This window comes from Dama dama, chromosome 3, assembly GCF_033118175.1.
Source record: "Dama dama isolate Ldn47 chromosome 3, ASM3311817v1, whole genome shotgun sequence".
NCBI classification, from domain to species: Eukaryota; Metazoa; Chordata; class Mammalia; order Artiodactyla; family Cervidae; genus Dama; species Dama dama.
The window spans coordinates 57,166,265-57,190,150 of record NC_083683.1 but is presented as its reverse complement, the minus strand read 5'-3'; the positions used below and the strand labels follow the sequence as shown (position 1 = coordinate 57,190,150).

At 35.8% G+C, this 23,886-nt stretch overlaps 1 protein-coding gene across 1 annotated transcript in view; it reads right to left on the bottom strand.

The window, feature by feature from the left end:
• Window positions 1-1,508: 1,508 nt before the first annotated feature.
• ABCD2 (ATP binding cassette subfamily D member 2) overlaps window positions 1,509-23,886 on the bottom strand; it is an 89,384-nt gene continuing 67,006 nt past the window's right edge. Inside the window, exons 8-10 of the mRNA XM_061123062.1 lie at window positions 21,695-21,779; window positions 13,249-13,374; window positions 1,509-3,888 (exon numbers count right to left, since the gene is read on the bottom strand). Coding sequence (XP_060979045.1) covers window positions 3,669-3,888; window positions 13,249-13,374; window positions 21,695-21,779 — 431 coding nt within the window. The 3' untranslated portion in view covers window positions 1,509-3,668. The remainder of the gene's footprint in view (window positions 3,889-13,248; window positions 13,375-21,694; window positions 21,780-23,886) is intronic.

The following is a 23,886-nucleotide window of genomic DNA, read 5'->3' as shown; positions in this document are numbered from 1 at the left end:
TTACTGGAATGATCTGTAATTCCTTTGATTAGTCAAGATTTTCTACGATAATTTAGGAACTCACAAGTAATGTTGAGCTCAAATAACTGTGTATTGGATGAAGACTATATTACAGTGTGTTCACACCATAGCCACATTGTAGCTTTAAGTAACCACATAGTGATTTTTACCATTAAGGAATTTTTCTCATTTGCTTTCATCAGTACAACCCCTACTATACAATGCTTGCTTATAAGTGTTGATAATTGGTTTTGAAATTTTCACAACAAAAACTGCAAAGCCTTTTGTACTTGGTAATCAGGAAAGGCATCAGCAATTCTGAAGAAGGAATTTGCTTTTAATGAAAATATTCTCTACATCCATCTGAAAGCTCAAAGCTCTCATGTGGCAAACGCTGCAAGTATAACTCTTAATTATACCTAAATCATATCTCTTAATCATACCTACATCATTAGACTTGTAAATACTCTGAGCTATGTGAAAGTATTTCACACTTCTAAATGAATATAATTTTGCCATAAAGTAGTTATATCAAAGACATCTCTTTTAATAAAAGTAATTACCACTTTATGCATATTTCAGAAATATGTAGCATTCTCTGGATAGGGGTTCCAATATGTAACAAACTTTTCTAGGCTTATTGAGTCAAAAAACTATTCCAAATAGATTAAAATCTATTAAAATAGGCTAAGACTATTGCCAAATATGAAATTATACTTGGAATCAAAGTCTCAAAACAAAATTAACATGGTCATTTATACCTTTACTGCAAGAACAAAATTTGACACAAAAACTAAACTATTATCAGGGGAAAACCATTCCTATCAGAAACAAATGTAAACTCCCGTTGAATTTCAAGATATATCATTCTCCTTGAGATTAATGAAGAGAGATTTTCACACATGATCTTGTTTACAAGAACACACACTATTTTAGACTCATGCTGTAGAAATATAATGCAACATTTTCATAGAATGCAACTTACTTTCCAAGTTTATAAGTTAACCAAAAACAACACATTTAAAAACCTATAAACTCATAGGTTTTTTTTGACCAAAGTAAAATAAAAAAGATGTCAAAATAATTTGGGCAAATAGATTCGTTTGAAAATTGAAATATCCTTCTTTTTCCATTCCTCACCTATAATTCAAAGATAGCTATATTCAAGGATGCAATATTCAAAGGTGGCTATTTTATTTATCAATCTTACTCACATTTTCTGCAAAATTTAACTATAAGAATAGTAAAACATGGTATACTCATTGGACCATTTTGTAAACACTTAAATGAAACAAAAATAGAAATTCAAATTATAGTTTTTTCCCCCTCCAAGTTAGGGAATATTGGTCCTGGGAGAAAATTCAGAAAATAAATGGACACAAAATGTGCATGCAAAATATGTTTCTTTTAGAACTCTTAATATTCAAACTGCAATGTGTACAGCTTTTAAATACAGAATTTTAAAAATCCTTGAATCCTGTACATTATAAATTATGAGTTCTTTACTTCAGCCAGTTGGCAGGATATATTATATAAGGGCTAATTAAAAATCTAATATTTGCTTTGGCATTCTTTTCAAAGTTTCAAACACAATATATTTTTTCCTAAATGGTTTATTTTCAAATTAAGAAAATTAAGGCATAAAAATTATGCACATATTTCAAATAAGAAGTTCTCATTTTCTTCTACCTTTAAAAATTAACTTCAGATAACCACCCCAGACTTTTCCTTACAGTGGTATAAACTGGATGACTACTAATACATAATTTAGATAAATGAATAATATTTCTCAAGTTTTAGTTCCATACATTTTTTATAAAACCTTTGATGCCTGCCTCACTTTTCTAATAGGAAGTAGTAGTAACTGACAAATGAATAAATGAGCAGTTAAGGATACTAACAGAAAAACTTAGATGTACTGGTTTTGATTTTTATATTATATTCTTTCAAGTAAGGTGGTTACACTTATTGATCATTTAAAATGTCAGCGTCAAAGAACTGAAAATGTGACATGTTATGGCGTTCTATTCCAAGCATCATGAATGACATCCAGGTCTTCCACCAGTTGAAAAAGTCTGAGGGTCACTGACTTAGCAGCTATTATGGCTGTGTCTAAGTAAGCAAATGAAATCCTAAACTACTAACAACTGAGTATTTCCATTTTTCCTGGCCTATCAATGGCCACACAGGCAGTAGAGATTAAAATGGTAGTCCTGGCTTTCATATTAACTTCAGGACAATTGAATATGTAAGATTTACCTCATAAGACTATTCCATACAGATTATTTCTCATTATGTTCAAAAAATATTAAATTGACATAACAGTTCCCCTTTTGGTTGCTGGGTGTAGGGGTACATTAATATTGAGTAAGAGTGCATAGTTGTTGAAAGATTTTTCTGACATTCCTGCCCCATTTTAAGCCACAGATCAATGACCTTTCCATTTTTTACTTAATTTCCATATTTTACAGACAATAATCAAATAATGACAATACTAGCATTACTAAATTTATTCTTTTTACAACATTTCATCTTTTATTGCTATCACAGCCCAGTTGAATTTCAAGGATAATAGTGAAAATAGCACTGAACCAGGGAAACAGGAAAACTTTATTTGAGCCTGGGATTTGCCCTTAAATAAATTTGCATGATTAGGGCAAATATGAGTGTCAATTTTCTCAAAAGCAAACTAGGAAAAATAATATCTGCCTCAAAAGTTTGCCATAAGGATTAAAATGAAATTATGTAAATGAGGATTGTAAATTATATTATTATAAATTGCAAATTATAAAGTACTATTTCAATGTATATTATGACTCTGATTTTGAAAATCTCTCTATTCTTATAGCACTGCTATTTTTAAAATGTGGTGGACCCTTTGAACGTAAAAACAAGCTAAGTATTTCTGGACAGAATTTTCAATAAACAATCCTTTCAAGTAAAGTAATAGGCTGAGACAAACATTGTTTGGATACTCCTTTTCTATATTGGCAATTCTCTTTTTAAAATGAAAAAGTTTACTAACAAATACGTAAGATTCTCATTAAAATGAACTTGTAACGTGCCCACATTGAGATGCTCTAAATTTAAAATTAAAAACAGGATATTTTTTACATATAAAAGAAGCATAGCTTCTTTCTTTCAACCACTGTCATTAAAAGAATTTTTTCATGTTGAAATTACCGATCAAACTATTGTGTACACAGGTTTAGTTGACCACTATCAAAAAAGGAACATAAATTCTAGCTGTTAAATCTAACAACCATAAATGGACAAAAATATCACTCAAACTCCTAATTTTATGCACATGGTTTCAACCCAAATATTGTTCTTAAGTTGTCCATCCTCAAGATAGGTCTCATGTTTGTTAAGAATTTCAGACACATCACATACACACAGCAAATTTGCTAACTCACCTAGAAAATCCTGTTTTACATGTGAATTAGTCTTTCATTAGGAATTAGTATAAGCCATAATGACTAATCTTACATATGCATTTGCTTATTTTCTTCTGAAAAGTCAGCTGATATATTTCCTTGATGCTAAAAATATAAAACATTTCTTGCTACCTTTTTTCCCTCTGGGCTTAGCTTAATGCAATGCATGAACTGTAACCATGTCTCTGAGCCTTTAACTAAAAATTAACATTTAAAACATATCAGAATAAATTAGGATGTTTCATCTTCATTTTTTATTGTTTTCAGCACTGAGTCTTCTCCCAAAATTTTACATAGTTCATTGAGTCTCTGCTGCATTTTGGGAACTCCGGCTAGCTGAGACTCTAGCTTTTGCTTTTCTTCACTTAGTGTTAAACGAATAGCACTATCCAGTTGTTCAAAGCGCCAACCTCCTTCACCATCAAACTGTAATAAATGAGTGTGGTATTTCCTGTGTAATCAAAATGAAATCATATTATTAGCAATAATTACAAAAAGCCATTTTACTTACAGATTTATCATTCTAATTGATATTCAAAGGCAAATTTTAAGTAAGGTGTCTATTTTACATTTGATTTTCAAGAATCCCTCAAGAGGTAAAATATTGTGATTGTTTTCACTCCCAAAATCATTAGTCTCTAGGAAATTCTATTATTTGTATTAAATTTATTTTATATTCTGAATATATGTGAATTGCAAAGGAAGACATACTATTACAATTATTTATATTCATAACCTAGTATAGTTCCTGAATAAATATAAGAATACTTAGAAAGTGAAGAAGAACTAAAGAGCCTTTTGATGAAAGTGAAAGAGGAGACTGAAAAAAGTTGGCTTAAAACTCAACATTCAGAAAACTAAGATCATGGCATCCAGTCCCATCGCGACATGACAAATAGACGGGGAAACAATGGAAACAGTGAGACTTTATTTTGGGGGGCGCCAAAATCACTGTAGATGGTGACTGCAGCCATGATATTAAAAGATGTTTGCCCCTTGGAAGAAAAGTTATCACCAATATAGACAGTGTATTAAAAAACAGAGATATCACTTTGCTGACAAAGGTCCATCTAGTCAAAGCTATGGTTTTTCCAGAAGTCGTGTAAGGATATGAAAGTTGGACTACAAAGAGAGTTGTACTGTAAAGGAAGCTGAGCGCCAAAGAACTGATGCTTTTGAACTGTGGTGTTGGAGAAGACTCTTGAGAGTCCTTGGACTGCAGGGAGATCAAACCAGTCCATCCTAAAGGAAATCAGTCCTGAATATTCATTGGAAGGACTGATACTGAAGCTGAAACTCCAATCCTTTGGCCACCTGATGCGAAGAACAGACTCATTGGAAAAGACCCTGATGCTGGGAAAGATTGAAGTTGGGAGGAGGAGGGAACGACAGAGGATGAGATGATTGGATGGCATCACCAACTTGATGGACATGAGTTTAAGTAAACTCTGGGACTTGGTGATGGACAGGGAAGCCTGGCGTGCTGCAGTCCATGGGGTCACAAAGAGTCGGACATGACTGAGTGACTGAACTGAACCGAACTGAACTAGAATGGGAATAAGAACAGGAAGCAGAGGCAAGAAAGTAAAATTTTTAAAGATTATTAAGAAAATAACTAAGAAGAATAAAGGAAATACACTATCCTTTGGGAATGACTTAGTCAACATAAGAAAAATTTCTCGAAAATCAAAGTTTTAAAATGTTTTTTTAAAAATGAACTTATGGAAATCCTCTAAAGCCAGTTTTATGCTTTCATACAATTTGCTCTCTTTTTCTCATGGTTCAAGTTCATAACTAGGAATTTCAGAGAGGTATAGAGATGATTTTTACTGATGAGACAGGAGGTAAACAACCTTTTCCTAAGTGAAAGTTAAGGTTACCAATCTTTGGGAAGTGTGGGGTGTATGTTTAAAGGAGGTAGTCCTGGCAGATCTGGCCTCACATGGCTGAGCCACTGCATCTTGTCACTATGCTGAAGTGGCACATGTTCTTATTTGTTCTCAGTTTTTATGCCTTTACCTTACATGTTTTCTCACTTCTTGATTTCTTTTAAGTTCTCATTGTTATTAGTTGCTATGATCAGTGTGGATATATCAGGTCGCTTTACCCTCCTTTCTAAAATTGAAATATGATTTATATGTTATAAATTCATTCTTTCAGAATGTAAAACTCAGTGATTTTTGGTATAGTCACAACCTCATGCAACCATGGGCACTAACCAATTCCAGAATATTTTCTTCATTCCCAAAGGAAACCTCATACCCATTAGCAATCCACCTCCATTTCTTCTGCTGCCCAGTCCCTGCCTACTACCAAGCTCCTCTCTGCAGATTTGTCTGTTCTGGATATTTCATACATACAGATTCATACAAAACATGGCTTTTTGTTACTGACTTCTTCCACCCAACAAATGACCTAAAAGTTCATCTAAGTGTAGTATTAGTACTTCATTTTTATGGCTGAATAATATTCCATTGTATGGTATTATACATTTTGTCTATTTATCAATTAATAGAAATTTTGGCTTTATTACATTTTGATTGGATGGTTTTACCATTTAGATGGGGAAACTAAATTAAATTAAACTATGTCTAAAAGGGTAAATATCACTCTTAAGCTGAAGGCTGACGTTCATATGTTTGATATCATATGACAGACATTAATCTTTTCTGTATACTTTTCAGTAACTATCTTTAGGGTTTCAACTTTTCCAAAAATTTGACCTCCCAACAGGTGGGACCTTGCAAAAATTAAATTTAAAACAATGTGTTCCTACATCAAGGGAAATTTTTTTTAAATGACAACATTCCTATTAAAATACGAGAGCTAAAACAAAAGTAATGGAAAAACAAAAGAAGATGGTGATACAGGAAGGAGAATTAATAGAAAAAAATATCACTTTGTTTATTTCATTGTCAACTTCTCTTGGACTTTCTTAATCGTGAATCTTCAACCAGGAGCAATTTCAGAATGCAGTAGTTCAGATCTTGAGCAACTTCCACTTTCAGTGTAGATTGAAGGTTTGGCTCATCATTCCAGTCCTACAACATTATTTGGTTTCTACACGGGGGAAGAAACTATATCGGTGTTTCATGACCTATGTTCTATATTATGTGCTAAAATACTGTTTCAGGGTTCATTTTAGTCAGAGGAATTTAAAAAAAAACTATTTTAACAGAGGCTTATTGGAAATAATCTGCAGACCTTTTGTACAAATAAGATAAAGCATTGGATAGTGGTAATTAGAAGATTGTAATTCTATTCAGGAATCACATAATTTAATAAGCTTCTATAATTTTTGATATCTTCAGATGTAGTATTGATTTTACTCTTTACAATCAACAAATTACCCATTTGTTGTATGGAGGAAAATATAATACATATTTTTCCTCTTCTGAAATCTTTTCAGAAAAAATAAGAATTTCATGTAGGAAGAAAGGATAATCAGAAGTGATAGATTTCTATAACCTAAAATGACTAAACCAGTTCATAAATCAGAACTAACATGATTATTAGTTTACAGGGAAATACACTATGGGCAGCTACAATTAAAAACATGTTTGTTTGTTTTTTGGTTAGAAAGTAGGAAATTAGATTTTATTATTTATTTAAAAATTTGTATACTACACCCCTTTTGAAACGGCCAAAATTCAGAACACTGACATCTTCAAAAGCTGATAAAGCTGTGGACCAACAGGAACTCTCTTTCATTGTTTTTTGGTGGTTTAGTCGCTAAGTTGTGTCCAACTCTTGCAAACCCATGGACTATAGCCTGCTAGGCTCCTTTGTCCATGGGATTCTCCAGGCAAGAATACTGGAGTGGGTTGCCATTTCCTTCTCCAGGGGCTTTCATTGCTAGTGGAAATGAAAAATGGTATAGCTGATTTGGAATAGTTTTGTAGTTTCTAATGAAACTAAACATACTCTTACCAGTACAATCCAGTAACTTCACTTCTTGATATTTACTTAAAGGACTTGAGAAAATGCATGTCCACACAAAAACCTGCATATGAATGTTTATGACATCTTTATTCATAATGGCTAACACTTGGAGGCAACCAAGCCCATCTTCAGTAGGTGAATGGATAAACAAACTGTGTACATTGAAACAATGAAATATTATTTAACACTAAAAAGAAATGAGGTATCAAGCTGTGAAAAGACATGGAGGAAACAAATGATTATCACTAAGTTAAAGAAACCAATCTGAAAAGGCTACATACTGTACGGTTCCAGGTACATGATATTTTGGGAAAGGAAAAACTGTGGACACATTAAAGATGAGTGGTTTCTGGGGTTGACGTTATTGTTGTTCAGTCTCTAAGTTGTGTCCAACTCTTTGCAACCCCAGGGACTGCAGTGCACCAGGCTTCACTGTCCTACACTATCTCCAGAGTTTGCTCCAACCCATGACCATTGACTCAGTGATGCTATCCAACCAGCTCATTCTTTGTGGTCCCCTTCTCCTCCTGTCCTCAATCTTTCCCAGCATCAGGTCTTTTCTAATGAGTTGGTTCTTCGCATCAGGTGAACAAAATGTTAGAATTTCAGTTTCAGCTTCAGTCCTTCCAGTGAATATTCAGGGTTGATTTCCTTCAGGATTGACTAGTTTGATCATTTTACAGCCTAAGAGATCTCAAGAAAATTCTCCAGCACCACAATTCAAAGCATCAATTCTTCAGTGCTCAGGCTTCTTTATGGTCCAACTGTTACATCCATACATGACTACTAGAAAAACCAGAGCTTTGACTAGATGGACCTTTGTTGGCAAAGTGATGTCTCTAATTTTTAATACACTGTCTAGGTTTGTAATAGCTTTCCTTCCAAGGAGCAAAGGTCTTTTAATTTCATGGTGGCAGTCACCGTCTGCAGTGATTTGGAGCCCAAGAAAATAAAGTCTGTTCTGCTTCCACTTTTCCCCCTTCTATTTGTCATGAAGTTGTGGGATTGGAACTCATGATCCATGGGTTAAGGAGAGGGATAAAATGGCAGAGCACAGAGGATTTTTAGAGCAATCAAATACTCTGTATAATACTATAAGGATGCATTTTCCAAATTTGAGGACATATTGAGTGCAGCGCTTTCACAGCATCATCTTTTAGGACTTAAAACAGTCAACTGGAATGCCATCACCTCCACTAGCTTTGTTCATAGTGATACTTCCTAAGGCCCACTTGACTTCACATTCTAGGATGTTTGGATCTAGGTGAGTGATCATACCATCATGATTATCTGGGTCATTAAGATCTTTTCTGTATAGTTCTTCTGTGTTTTCTTACCATGTCTTCTTAATATCTTCTGTTTCTGTTAGGTCCATACCATTTCTGTCCTTTATTGTGCCCATCTTTGCATGAAATGTTCCCTTGGTATCTCTAATTTTCTTGAAGAGATCTCTAGTCTTTCCCATTCTATTGTTTTCCTCTCTTACTTTGCATTGATCACTGAAGAAAGCTTTCTTATCTCTCCTTGCTATTCTTTGGAACTCTGCATTCAGATGGGTATATCTTTCCTTTTCCCCTTTGCCTTTTGCTTCTCTTCTTTTCTCAGCTATTTGTAAGGCCTTCTCTGACAACCATTTTGCCTTTTTGCATTCCTTTTTCTTGGGGATGGTCTTGATCCCTGCCTTCTGTACAACACCATGAACCTCCATAGTTCTTCAGGCACTCTGTCTATCAGATCTAATCCCTTGAATTTATTTCTCACTTCCACTGTATAATCCTAAGGGATTTGATTTAGGTCACATCTGATTGGTCTAGTGGTTTTCCCTACTTTCTTCAATTTATGTCTGAATTTGGCAATAAGAAGTTCATGATGTGAGCCACAGTCAGCTCCAGGTCTTGTTTTTGCTGACTGTGTAGAGCTTCTCCATCTTTGCCTGAAAAGAATATAATCAATCTGATTTCGGTATTGACCATCTGGTGATGTCCATGTGTAGTCTTCTCTTGTGTTGTTGGAAAAGGGTGTTTGCTATGATCAGTGCATTCTCTTGGTACGTTAGCCTTTGCCCTGCTTCATTGTGTACTCCAAGGTCAAACTGGACTGCTACCTCAAGTATCTCTTGACTTCCTACTTTTGCATTCCAGTCCCCTATGAGCTATTTCAAATGCTAAAAGGTGATGCTGTGAAAGTGCTACACTCAATATGATAGCAAATTTGGAAAACTCAGCAATGGCCACAGGACTGGAAAAGGTCAGTTTTCAACCCAAACCCAAAGAAAGACAATGTCAAAGAATGCTCAAACTATAGCACAATTGAACTCATCTCACACGCTAGTAAAGTGATGCTTAAAATTCTCCAAGCCAGACTTCAACAGTACATGAACTGTGACTTCTAGATGTTCAAGCTGGGTTTAGAAAAGGCAGAGGGACCAGATATCAAATTGCCAACATCAGTTAGATCATAGAAAAAGCAAGAGAGTTCCAGAAAAACACCTACTTCTGCTTTATTGACTACCCAAAGCCTTTGACTGTGTGGATCACAACAAACTGTGGGAAATTCTTCAAGAGCTGGGAATACCAGACCACCTGACTTGCCTCCTGAGAAATCTGTATTCAGGTCAAGAGGCAACAGTTAGAACTGGACATGGAACAATAGACTGGTTACAAATTGGGAAAGGAGCATGTCAAGGCTGTATATTGTCACCCTGCTTATTTAACTTATATGCAGAGTACATCATGCAAAACACTGGCTGGATGAAGCACAAGCTGTAATCAAGGTTGCTGGGAGAAATATCAATAGCCTCAGATATGCAGATGACAGCACCCTTATGGTAGAATGTGAAGAAGAACTAAAGAGCCTCTTGATGAAAGTAAATGAGGAGAGTGAAAAAGCTGGCTTAAAACTCAACATTCAGGAAATGGAGATCATGGCATCTGGTGCCATCCATCCATGGCAAATTGATGTGGGAAACAATGAAAACAGTGAGAGACTTTATTCTTTTCAGCTCCAAAATCACTGCAGATGGTGACTTCAGCCGTGAAATTAAAAGATGCTAGCTTCTTGGAAACAAAGCTATGAACAACCTAGACATCGTATTAAAAAGCAGAGACATTACTTTGCCAACAAAGGTCCATCTGTTCAAAGCTATGGTTTTTCCAGTAGTCATGTATGGATGTGAGCTGGGCTATAAAGAAAGGTCAACACTGAAAAATTGATGCTTTTGAACTGTGGGGTTGAAGAAGATTCTTGCGAGTCCCTTGAGCTGCAAGGAGATCCAACGAGTCCGTCCTAAAGGAAATCAGTCCTGAATATTCATTGGAAGGACTGATGTTGAAGCTGAAACTCCAGAGTTTGGCTACCTGATGCAAAGAACTGACTCATTGGAAAAGACCCTGATGCTGGGAAAGAACAAAGGCAGGAGGAGAAGGGGATGACAGAGGATGAGATGGTTGGATGGCACCACTGACCTGATGGACATGAGTTTGTGTAAGCTCCGGGAGTTGGTAATGGAAATCTGGCATGCAGCTGCATCCATGGGGTTGCAAAGAGTCGGACACGACTGAGCGACTGAACTGAACTGAAAATGAACTGAACTGAACCTGAAAGTGTGCAGGCTCAGCAGTATATGACTATAATGGTAGACACATGTGATTATAAACCTGTCCATACCTATACAATGCACAACAGTAAGTGAATCCTGATGAAAATTATGGACTTTGGATGCTAAGAATGTGTCAATATAGGCTCATCAATTGTAACAATTATACCACTCTGGAGGGGGATGTTGATCACGGAGAAGGCTATACATGTATAGGGACAGAGTATGGGCATATTTCTGTATGTTCAATTTTGCTATGAACCTAAAACTTTTTTTTCTTTTTTAAGAAAAACAATAACAACAAAAACCTCTTCATTCTAAAATGAAGGAAAAAAAAAAAAGACAGCTAAACGTGCTTCCAACACCACTTTAGGCTACTTGAATAGGAACTAAATGACAAGAATGCATAATAAACTCATTGATAGAGGTTAGAAAACACCAGGACTGCGTTACAAAGGACTCAAGAGTTCTACAAGTCTGGCTCCACAGGGATATGTCATAATTGTCTTAAATCAGTTCCTGTTGGTCCTCTCCAAGAGAAGGTCATAGATAGCACTCATCGACATGGATTCTAACTCGTCCTGTACTAGATCCAGACTGCCTCTGGAGAGACTGGCAAATCAGGGTCCTACCACTCCAGATGCTGATTAATATTTTTAACAACAGAGAGACAAACTACAAAATCCTATACAAAAGATCACTTCAGGAAATTCTCTATTTTCAGGTAAACTTTGAGAAAGAAAAATATAAAAAATCTGAATGTTTAAATAAAGTGTGAAGCAGGTCATCCTCTCAAAAGTAGAATTCAGAGTCAAAGAACTTTGAACAATTAAAATCTGATCTGAACTGAACACTCAACTTACTCACAGTCTTAAAGTAAACATTCTCTATAAGGGAAAGGGTTGGAAATGCTTTAAGTATTAACTTAAAGTTTGCTATTTAGCCTAGGTTTGAAGTCATGTACATAATGACAGCTTTGGCACAAATGTGATCAGCCACGTGCTACAGAATGCTCCAGTCAGAGAGAGAGAGGAGGAATCCTGCCTATCCCTTGGGAAATAGGAAGCCATAGGATGTAGAGTCCACTATATACCTACTAACGTGTCAAAGGAAAAGATTTTGATTGATGAAACAGAAATGCAAATGTGGACAGTAGAATGTAGTGAGAGTTAAAGTTTTTTTATGAATCATGCATGAGATACCTTTTGAGTTCCTTACAATAAGTAGTACAATAGAGGAGGGTACAGAGAATATGATCATAGAAAATTATGTTCCTCATTTTCTAGCTCTCCGTTTCTTCATCTGTGTAATGGGAAAAATTAGGCTACCTATACTCTATAAGGTTGCTATTAGGCTTAAATAAAATAAGCTTGGAATAGAATAGGTGTTGGATCTGCATTAGTGACTCTTATGGTGATGATGAATCAATAAAAACATAAGGGGATCATAAAAATGGTGATCTTTTTTTAAAAAAGAGAAACTTCCACTAGGTTTTATGAAATATTATTTATAAAAAATGTCTGTTCATTTTTTTCTTAAAACAAAGGAGAAAAAAAAAGCTTTGTTTGCACACTACAATTTTTCCCTTGACACAGTTTTCAATTTAATGTTGGTAAGGTCCCACCCATTGGGAGGTCAAAGTTTTGGAAAAATTAAAGCCTAAAGAGAGTTACTCAAAAGTATATGAAGGGACTTGTTGTCTAGTGGTTAAGAATTCACCTGCTAATGCAGGGCACACTGGTCCAATTCCTGGTCCAGAAAGATTTCACACGCTGTGGAACAATTAAACCTGTGTGCCAAAACTACGGAGGCAGTGCTCTAGAGCCGGCGCACACAACTGCTGAGCTTGTGGGCAGCAGCGACTGAAGTCTGCACACTTTGGAGCCCACGCTCTGCAAGAACAGAAGCCACGGTAATGAGAAGTCCGCACACCACAGCTAGAGAGTAACCCCTGCTCAGGTCCTGCCGCAACTAAGGAAAGCCCATGTGCAACAACAAAGACCTTGTGCAGCCAAAAATAAAACAAATAAATACAATTTTGAAAAACATATGGAAAAGATCTCTAATTTCTGTCATACGTTATCAAGTACAGGAACTTCAACTTTTAGCTTAAGAGTGATTTCACTCTCTTAGGCATAGTTTAACCTTAACCAAAATGCAGGTGGAAAAATAACTGAAATGCATTATGCTCTATGGTAAGAAGTTTAGCAAAGTCATTCTTTAAGAAATGAAAAGAAAAATCATTTATCATAAATGAGCATTGGAAACACTTACCAAAGTGAAGGCCTGTGTGTTATAGAAAGTAAAGAAATTCCAGCTCCTTTTGCAGCCTGAAATATTTTTCCTTCAACATCAATGCTGACAGCACTGGTGCATTCATCTAGCAAGGCATATTTTGGTCTTAAAAATAAGCACAAATAAATGAATAATTTTCATTTTGAATTATAAATCTTTACTTGGCAATATGAACTGCAACGTTAACAACTTTATAGGAGAAAAGAGAATAATGACATGTTTAAGATGACAAATGATAAAGCAAAAAAAGCAGTCATTCTCCTTTCTTTGGAATAGAATTTCAAATTCTTCTTAGATTTTAAATAGAATTTTTTTATATCTGCTCATAAATCAATAAGCTTTACTGCAGATTGGTGAATCATGACTATGAGGCAGAAGAAAGATGACAGGTCACTGAAAGAACCTCGCTGCAAAAGACAGTTCACTCTTGGTGACAAGGTTCTAGTTACACAGAAAATACATTTTAGTAGCTAATCATCAATCATGTCACAATTCTGTTTGCAAACATTTATTAAGAGATAATTTTATCAATAATGCAAGTACCTAATCACTATTGATAGAATTTTGTTGATCCAAGACTCTGCAAAAGTAAGTATGGCTAATCTGACAAATTTAGAGCAGGCATTTAACCTGGTGACATTGCAACTATTTCCTTTGGGAAAAAAAATCTATATATATTTTTCTGATTGCACTCAACACTTTTTGTCACTAGCTCAGTTTTTTCTCTGGAAATGACTGTCTACTATCAGAGGCACCTGACATTTGCCACCATATACTTCCGTTTACTCTCTTCCTTTCATTTTCACCCTCTAGCTCTTTATCATTTTGCCCCTTCTCTGTCTTCTTTCTGTCAATGGAACAGAATAGAGCCCAGAAATAAACTCACTTATCTATGGATAATTAATCTTTGATAAAGGAGCCAAGAATACACAATGGGGAAAATATATATTCTTCAGCAAGTGGTATTGGGAAAGTTGGACAGCCATATGTAAATCAATGAAATTGGAACACATTCTCACACCACATGCAAAAATAGACTCAAAATGGCTTAAAGAGTTAAATACAAGACAAGACATCATAAAACTTCTAGTAGAGAACATAGACAAAACATTCTCTGACATAAATCAATGTTTTCTTGAGTCAGTCTCCCAAAACAATAGAAATAAAAGCAAAAACAAACAAATGAGACCTAATCAAACTTGTAAGCTTTTGCACGGCAAAGGAAACCATAAGCAAAATTAAAAGACAATCTATGGACTGGCAGAAAAGTCTTTGTAAATGATACGACTGACAAGGGCTTAATTTCTAAAACACACAAACAACTCCTATGATTCAATAACAACAACAAAAAATAACCCAACCAAAAAATGGGCAGAAGACATAAATAGATAATTCTCCAAAGAAGACATACCCATGGCCAATAGATACATGGAAAGAGGCTCATTACCTCTAATTATTAGAGGAATGCAAGTCAAAACTGCAATGAGGTACCAACTCACATCAGTCAGAACAGCTATCATGAAAATGTCTTTGAATAATAAATGCTGGAGAGGGTGTGAAGACAAGTGCAAACATCTCACTTATACTGTTGGTAGGAATGTGAATTGGTACAGTGACTATGGAAAACAGTATTAAGATTACTCAAAAAGCTAAAATTCCAGTTTCTGTGTGTGTGTGTTAGTCACTCAGTCATTTTTGATTCTTTGCGACTTCATGGACTGCAGCCTGCCAGGCTCTTCTGTCCATGGAATTCTCCAGGCAAGAATACTGGAGTGGGTTGCCATTCTCTTCTCTAGGGGATCTTCCTGACCCAGGGATCAAACTCGGGTCTCCTGTACTGCAGGCAGATTTTTTACGGTCTGAGCAACCAAGGAAGAATATATGATCCAGCAATCCCAGTCCTGGGCATATACCTAGATAAAGCTATAATTTGAAAAGATACATGCACTCCTATGATCAGAGCAGCACTATTTACAACAGCCAAGACATGGAAGCAACCTAAATGAATATGGACAAATGAATGGATAAAGATTTGGTGTCTTCCACAAAAGGAAATAGTACTTAGCCATAAAAAAATAATGAAATAATGCTATTTTCAGCAACATGGATGCAACCAGAGATTATCATACTAAGTGAAGACAGCCAGAGAAAGACAAATACCATATGCTATTATATTTTGTATGAACATGAACCTATTTGTGAAACACAGACTCATGGACATAGAGAACATGTCTATGGTTGCCAAGGGGGAGGGGTTGGGGGAGGAAAGGCGTGAGAGGTTGGGGTTACACAGATGTAAGCTGTTATACATGGAAAGGATAAACAGAAGATTCTACTGTATAGTAAGAGAACTATATTCAGTATCATATGACAAACCATAAAATGGAGATTAACATTTAAAAATAGAATATATACATATGTACACATACACACATATATATAACTGAATCATTTTGCTATACAGGAGTAATTAATACAACATTGTAAAGCAACGATGCTTCAGGAAAAAATACACTGTAAAAGAATACAATAAAATGACAATGAAAAGATAAAAATTGAAACCAGCAGTAATTTCTCATTCAGCAAAAATATTTGGCGCTGCAAGCTGTTTTCCTAGTAATTTGATGGATTGTTTATTAATAGGATCCTGTTTCCTATTGGGGGGGCACTGTCAAGGATAATAGAGGGCTTCCCTGGTGGCCCAGTGGTTAATAGTTCACCTTGCAATGCAAGGGACACTGGTTTGATCCCTGGTCCAGAAGGCTCCCACATGCCATGGAGCAGCAAGCCCATAGGCCACAAGTGCTGGGCCTGCACTCCAGAAGCCCATGTGCCTAGAACCTGTGCTCTGCAACAAGAGAAGCCATCACAATGAGCAGTCCAGGCACCGCAACAAAGGGTGGCTCCTGTTCACCACAACTAGGGAAAGCCCTCCTGCAGCACCAGGGACCCAGCATAGCCAAAAACAACTAAAGGTAAGGATAATAGATACAGAAGTCAGAGCCAACTTTAACACTACATTTGATTTTAATATCAGCTCTCCACCCAAAGAAATAAAGATCACTACAGTTTCCCCTTGACAACAGACGTGGTTTAACTGGTTAGCTTTTGGTTATTGTTGAGGTTAAAGTATTAAGAATTATTTATCTCAGAGTTTATTTCTGTTTGTGGATCATTTTCCTAAGTGAAAATGATAGAGGAGAAAAGGAAGTATAAATCTGAGAGGTTTGTGGTAAAATTTTATTTTTCTGTACAACTTTATTTTTAGTAATAAGTTACTGCATTGTGTCTTATTTTTTAGAGTGCTTTGAGGTAAACAGACGAGATGCCATTTTAGAATTAGAAAAAAACATATATTTCTTACATTCTGTTGTCATAGCAACTCCTAGCCTAGCAGATGTAAGATATTTTGTTTCCTTGGTAGGACTGGTTTTGTGGTGTGTGTGTGTGTGTGTGTGTGTGTGTGTGCACGCATGCATACATGCATGCAAATATATTAGGCAGTGACTGTAAGCTGAAACTGATATAACTAAGTAAAACATTAGATAACACTGTTTCTCAGATTTTTCTTTTGGTGCATCATCAGAAGAGTGAGGCTTAAGAAGGATCTAATCTATTTCCTATAAGATGGGACTTTTCCAATCATTTTTAAACATTAAAATTAAAATCCTCTCAAAAAGACTAAGATTTTGACACATAATTCTCCTTGCTAAAGTTCTCCACTTTAGTTGTTAGCTCAAGTCTTTCTCATTACAATTCAAATCTTCTTATTAATCCTTTGAGAAAGGAGGCAATTTCTCATTATTATACTTTTCCTTCACTGGGTTTTTAAAAATTCTTTTAAAGTTGATTTACAATGTTACATTAATTACTCCTGTATAGCACGGTGACTCAGATACATATATGCATACACACACACACACACACACACACATATATGTGTGTGTTTAGTTTCTTAGTCATATCTGATTCTTTGTGACCCCATGGACTGTAGCCCACCAGGCTCCTCTGTCCATGGGATTTCCCAGGCAAGAATACTGGAGTGGGTTGCCATTTCCTTCTCCAAACACAGGTATGCATGTATATATATATATATACACATATATATATATATATATATATATACACACATATACATGTATATATATATATATACACATATATATATATATATATATATACACACATATACATGTATATATACATATATATCTGAATCACTTTGTTTTACAGGAGTAATTAATATAACATTGTAAATCAACTATAATAAAATATAATACATATATTCTTTTTTATATCCTTCTCCATTATGGCTTATCATAGGATAGTGAACATAGTTCCTTTGCTATACAGCAGGACCCTGCTGTTTACCCATTATATATATAAAAGTTCACATCTGCTAACCTCCACCTTCTACTCAGTCCATCCCCACAAATCCTCTCTCTTAGTAAGCACTAATCTGTTCTCTCTGTTAATGAGTATGTTTCTGCTTCATAGATAGGTTTATTTGTGTCATATTTTAGATTCCACATATGAATGACCTCATATGGTATTTGCTTTGTCTTTCTGACTTACTTCACTTAGTATGATAACCTCTAGTTGCATCTGTGTTGCTGCAAATGGCATTGTCTCACTTTTTTTGTGGCTGAGAAGTATCCCACTATACTATGCACCACGTCTTTATCCTTTCATCTGTAGATGGACATTCAGGTTGCTTCCGTGTCTCAGTTATTGTGAATAGCACTGCTATGAATACTGGGGTGCATGTATCTTTTTGAATTATAGTTTTGTACAGATATATGCCCAGGAGTGGGATTGCTGGGTCATATGGTAATGTTAGTTTTAGTTTTCTAAGGAACCTGCACGCTGTTTTCCACAGTAGCTGCAACTTACATTTCTACCAACAGTGTAGGTCCTTCACTGGCTTTAGTATTTCTATGGCCTTTTCTTTTTCTAAATAGATTCTGCTTTTCAACTTGCTCATCTTCCCATGGATCACTTAATTTTTTCCACAGATACACTTAGAACTTTGTTTTTATTCAGTATCATTTTATACCCAAAATATTTTAGATACATGAGTATCAAGTATTTAAGTTATAGGCACTTAAAAATCTCTTTAGGTTAGCATCTTTTATTAATGACACTTGCTTTTTATCTTATTAACACACTGACATAATGAAAAATTTACAGCCACATATTACATTCCATCATTTTACATTTCAGGCTTCAATTGTAGTTCAGTTGGTAAAGAAACTGCCTCTAATGCAGGAGACCTGGGTTTGATTCTTGGGTTGGGAAGATTCAACTGGAGAAGGAAATGGCAACCCACTCCAATATTCTTGCCTGGAGAATCCCATGGACAGAAGAGCTTGGCAGACTACAGTCCATGGGATTGCAAGAGTCAGACATGACTTAGCAAGTAAACCACCACCATATCACATTTCACCAACTATATGAGGGATCATATTACTGAATATTTATGGATAAGGCACAAACAGATTCAAGGTAATAGTGGTTAACAGCTAGTCATACATTTCATACTACAAAGTTTACTCTTGAATCTCACCACATTATCTCAAAAAAGTCATTGCAAAATATACTTCACTAAAAATTCAGAGTTTGCAAATTTTGGTTTATATTTTTTAGTTTGCCTTATCCTTGAACTAACCACATATATTATTAAAATACCATGTTATTACACAACATTTTTCTCATCTATAAACTCCTGTTATAACACAAAATAATACATATTGTATGATTTAATTTGGGGGCTTCCCTGGTGGCCCAGACAGTAAAGAATCTGCCCACAATGTGGGAGACCTAGGTTTGATCCCTGGCTCGGGAAGATCCCCTGAAGGATGGAATGGCAACCCACTCCAGCATTCTTTCCTGGAGAATTCCATGGAGAGAGGAGCCTAGTGAGCTACAGTCCATGGGGTCGCACAGAGTTGGACATAACTCAGCGACAAACACACACACACATGATTAATTTACACGAAGTTCTAGAGCAGGAGAACCAATTTATGCATTAGAAATGGAAACAGAAATTGTCTATGGAAAGACTTGACGGGAAAGGGGCATGAGGGACTTCCTAGGGTGATAGAATCATTCTTTATCTTAATTGGGATATTGATTATATATTGTATGTGCATTTATCAAAATTCATTGAATTGAATACTTAAATACATTTATGTATTTGGTACATAAATGTTATAATAACAATAATGATAATAATAATAAACAAACCTTGGCTAGCTATTACATAGCAATACACATAATAGGATACAAAATAAAAAGAGGGATACAGGGAACTCCCCTGGATTCCAGTGGTTAGGGCTCAGTACTTTCACTGCTGGGGGCCTGAATTCAATCCCTGGTCAGGGAACTAAGATTCCACAAGCCATGTGGTATGGCAAAAAAAAAAAGAGGAATATAAACTGTAATATACTTTATGAAAATAGTTACATATTAAAAATTTAAAAATAACCAACTTTTGTATACTAAAATAGAGAAAAAACTATACTAAAATATTATGTGCTACAAGTAGTAAAACAGAATTTTTTCTTCTTTTTACTCACCTAAATTTTCTACTTCTATAACATAAACAATTATATTTAATAAAGTTGTTTAAATGATACATGATTTTTTCAGTGATAACTATTACATGTTATATTCTTACCAAAAAGGCTGAACCTAAATATAATCAAGTTTTTAGCTCTAATTTCCAGTTTATAAGAAAAAAAATAGATTGAGGAAAGAGGTGAAGCGATCTCAAGAGGAAGCAATCAGATCAATCTTGAAAGGACAACATTCTTAAAGGACAACTGACCTAGTTTCTTCAACAAGTCAATAGCATAAAAGATGGGAGGGGCACAGAGGCAGGGAGAAGAAACAACTCTTTAAATTAAAAAATAATTAAGAGATGTATAACAACAAAATTCAATACATAAAAGTTGTTTGGATCTTGGTTTGAATAAACCAAGTATAAAAAGATATTTTTGAGACAATCAGGGAAATTGCACATGAACCAGGTATGAAATAATTTTAAGTGATTATTGTCAATTGTATTAATGATGATTATGGTATATACTGTAAGAAAATATCCTAATATTTCAGAGATTGATGTCAAAATACTTCATGAAAAATTCCATGATTCTGGATTTGCTTCACAATGCTTTATATAAAAATAAAATAGATAAATCAAGTGCTGTAAAATATTAGATTTGTTGAATCAGTATGATAGGAATATAAGGTTCATCTTACAATATTCTCTTTTTTGATGAACTTTTAATGGCTTTTCCACAATAAAAGATTTTTAAAAAATTGATAGCCAACTTGTTGCTAAGTGTTTGATAAGGGTTACTTGATTTTTTTTTTTTTTTTGTAGTTTTATCAGCTTTTAAAAGTCTCTACAGAAGTTTTATTGCTTCCACTGCACTTCTTCAAGAGTATTACATGTGCCCCAGCTTATGGTCCACTCAGCCATCCATGTACATAACTTTATTGCCCAAGATATAAGTATTGAAAGTAACAACTTAGGTTCTCATTGCCAGAGGCCTAACATTAACATCGGGATTTATTTTTCACAGAATAGGATAAAAAAAAAAAGGAACAAATCATAATAGCGTCAATACTTCTTTCCAGTGTCTTGTGCTTGATACTTTGAACCAAAAGGCTATGAAGCTAGTTAGAAATAGAAAAGTTTTATTAAGAGAATTTATCTCCTGCATTTCTTTATTTCTGAGTCCATTAAGATTTATGCTGGTTGGTTCCTTTTATCATTAGATATGTCTCCTCTCAAGGATAACAGTACTAAGCTTTATAGGCCACTGACTAATTAGGAAGTTAATTTAGTTTTAATTTAATAATTTAATTGAGAATATCTGGGCTTTCTTGGTGGCTCAGATGGTAAAGAATCCGCCTGCAATGTGGAAGATCTAGGTCCGATCCCTGGGTTGGGAAGATCCCCTGGAGAAGGGAACAGTTACCTACTCCAGTATTCTGGCCTGGAGAATTCCATGGACAGAGGAGCCTGGAGGGCTACAGTCCATGGGGTTGCAAAGAGTTGGACAGAACTGAGCAACTTTCACTTTCACTGAATGTCTACCTACTGTGTTCACAACAGTATAAGAGTGGTTATCTATTATTCACATTTTAAAATTAGCAATAATCCCACTTTCAAACTTAGGACACATAAAAATTTAATTTTGTCATCTAACATTACTAAACATAAAATAAATAGGACAAACATTTGGAGATATCTGTCACATTAAAAAATAACCTAAGAAATTTAAATACTATAAATTCTAAGCACTAGTTTTTCAGAAATATATTTTCAAACCAAATGAGGACAAGGGATCCTATCCAAATGTTTTTGATTACAACAATAGAATAGTATCAATAGTAACAAGTATAATACACTTACCTATGATAAAACATGCGAGCCATGCCCAATCTTTGCTTTTCCCCTCCTGATAAGACATCTTTCCAGTCCATAATAGCATCCCATCCTTTAAAATACATAAAAATACACATTTTATAAAGCATCTTTTAACCAAAGAGAGCATCTTTTACAGTTTTTACCTAGACAAGTGATTCCTAGCAAGTTTAAGCTATTACACAAAGAACCTGATATTTCACAAAACATATGCCTGGATAGACCAGACTGCCTTATGTTTAAGCATTTGGTCTTAGATTTGATATTTTTTAATGGTAATAATTACTTATATTGACAGAACATATTCTAAGAATTCTAAATACTGACACTTTGAAAAGGTGTTTAGTTTTTAATGTCTCCAAAGAGTTGGTATACTTAGACTTATTTTGCAGGGCTGTGGGAGAAAAGACCAACAAATTTGCACAGGCCTATCACAAGTCTGGGCTTCCTGGGTGGCTCAGTGGGTAAAGAATCTGACTGCAGTGCAAGAGACAAAGGTTTCATCCTTGGGTCTGGAAGATCCCCTGGAGGAGGGGATGGCAACCTATTCCAGTATTCTTGCCTGAGAATCCCATGGACAGAAGAGCTTAGCAGGATAAAGTCCACGGGGTTGCAAAGAGTAGGATATAACTGAAGTGACTGAGCACACACGCACATTACAAAGTCTACAAAAGACATAAAAGGAGCTTATTTAAATGGTTTCCATCTGCCTGGCACTTTATATGAGTTTTCTCATTGTATATTTCACAACCTTGTGAGGGGTCTATTATTAGTGTTATTTTATAAGTAGATAAACTGAAATTCATGAAGAAATTGATATATCAAAATTTATACAGCTATACGTTAGAGCTAGGATTTATATGTAGGTGTATCTTCATGTTTTACAATTTACCTATTCCATCTCTGACAACATGGTAAATACTTTCTGTTGGTTATGTATTCAAAAAACAAGTCTTCTATTTTCTAAAAAAAAATAGGTTAGATCAAAAAAAAAAAGTTAGATCAATACATACTAGTATAGGGAAAAGCAAGATGGCAGAGAAGTAGGACAAGGAGTTCATCTCTCCCCACAGATGCATCAAAAATACATCTACAGATGGAACAGTTCACACAGAGCACTGGCTGAACACTAGGAGAAGACCTTGGACGCTGGAAAGGACAAGTAAGATCCATGAGGAACCATGTAAGACAAAAGAAAGAAGGGAAAAAGAAGAGGACAGGAAGTGGGATGGGATCTGCTTCTAGGTGGGGGATCTGAAGAAGCTGAGAAGTTCCCGCATCCAGGGAAACCCCCGTCCTGGAGGGGCAGATTGGTTGGGACAGAAGGAAATCATCTGGGCCTGTCGGAGGGCAGTGAGACAGCCTGTCTATGGCAGGCAGGACAAAGTGAGACCTACAGAGATGGTCTATGCCACAGCCCTGTACCTCCGAGCCTGGGACTTGTGTCTGTCAGTGTGCATGGGCCCTGGGTGCTGGAACATAGGCAATGGAGAGAAAAGCTGAGGAGAGGACTGTGGCTGGATGCAAGCAGACAGGACAGCCTGAAGGGATGGGAATGAGAAAATTCACAACTGGGAATACTTGTGGAGGAAGCCTGGACCACCATAGAAGCAAGGAGCCATTACTGAGTGACGTGCAGGGGGTGGAGCATCATTGCAGCCTCTCCCCACACTGTGAGCCCCTACTCATACCCCGCAAGGTGGTAAGAATGGTTTCCGCCAGGGCGAGCTGTCTCATGCCTGCCACTAGGCACTAGAAAAGGCTCCTGCCGGGGCTAATCCTTTTTTACCTGTGGCCAAATGCTAGGAAAAGCCCCTGCCGGGGCTGGCCCCAGCTCACCTGCTGCTAGGAACTAGAAAAGGTTCCCGACAGGGCTGGCTCTGTGCACTTGTGGCTGATTGCTTGGAACGATCACCCAGGGCTAACCCTCATGTTCCTGCCACCTGCAGCCTGGAAAGCAGATCACAAACACAAAAATTTGAGGGGGAAAAAAAGCAGTAACAAAGAGATATGTTGCAGATGAAGGAGCAAGATTAAAACCTACAAGAACAATTAAATAAAGAGGAGATAAGCAATCTATCTGAAAGAGAATTCAGAGTATGATAGTAAAGATGATCCAAGATCTTAGAAACAGACTGGAGGCACAGATTGAAAAGATATAAGAAAAGTTTAGCAAAGAC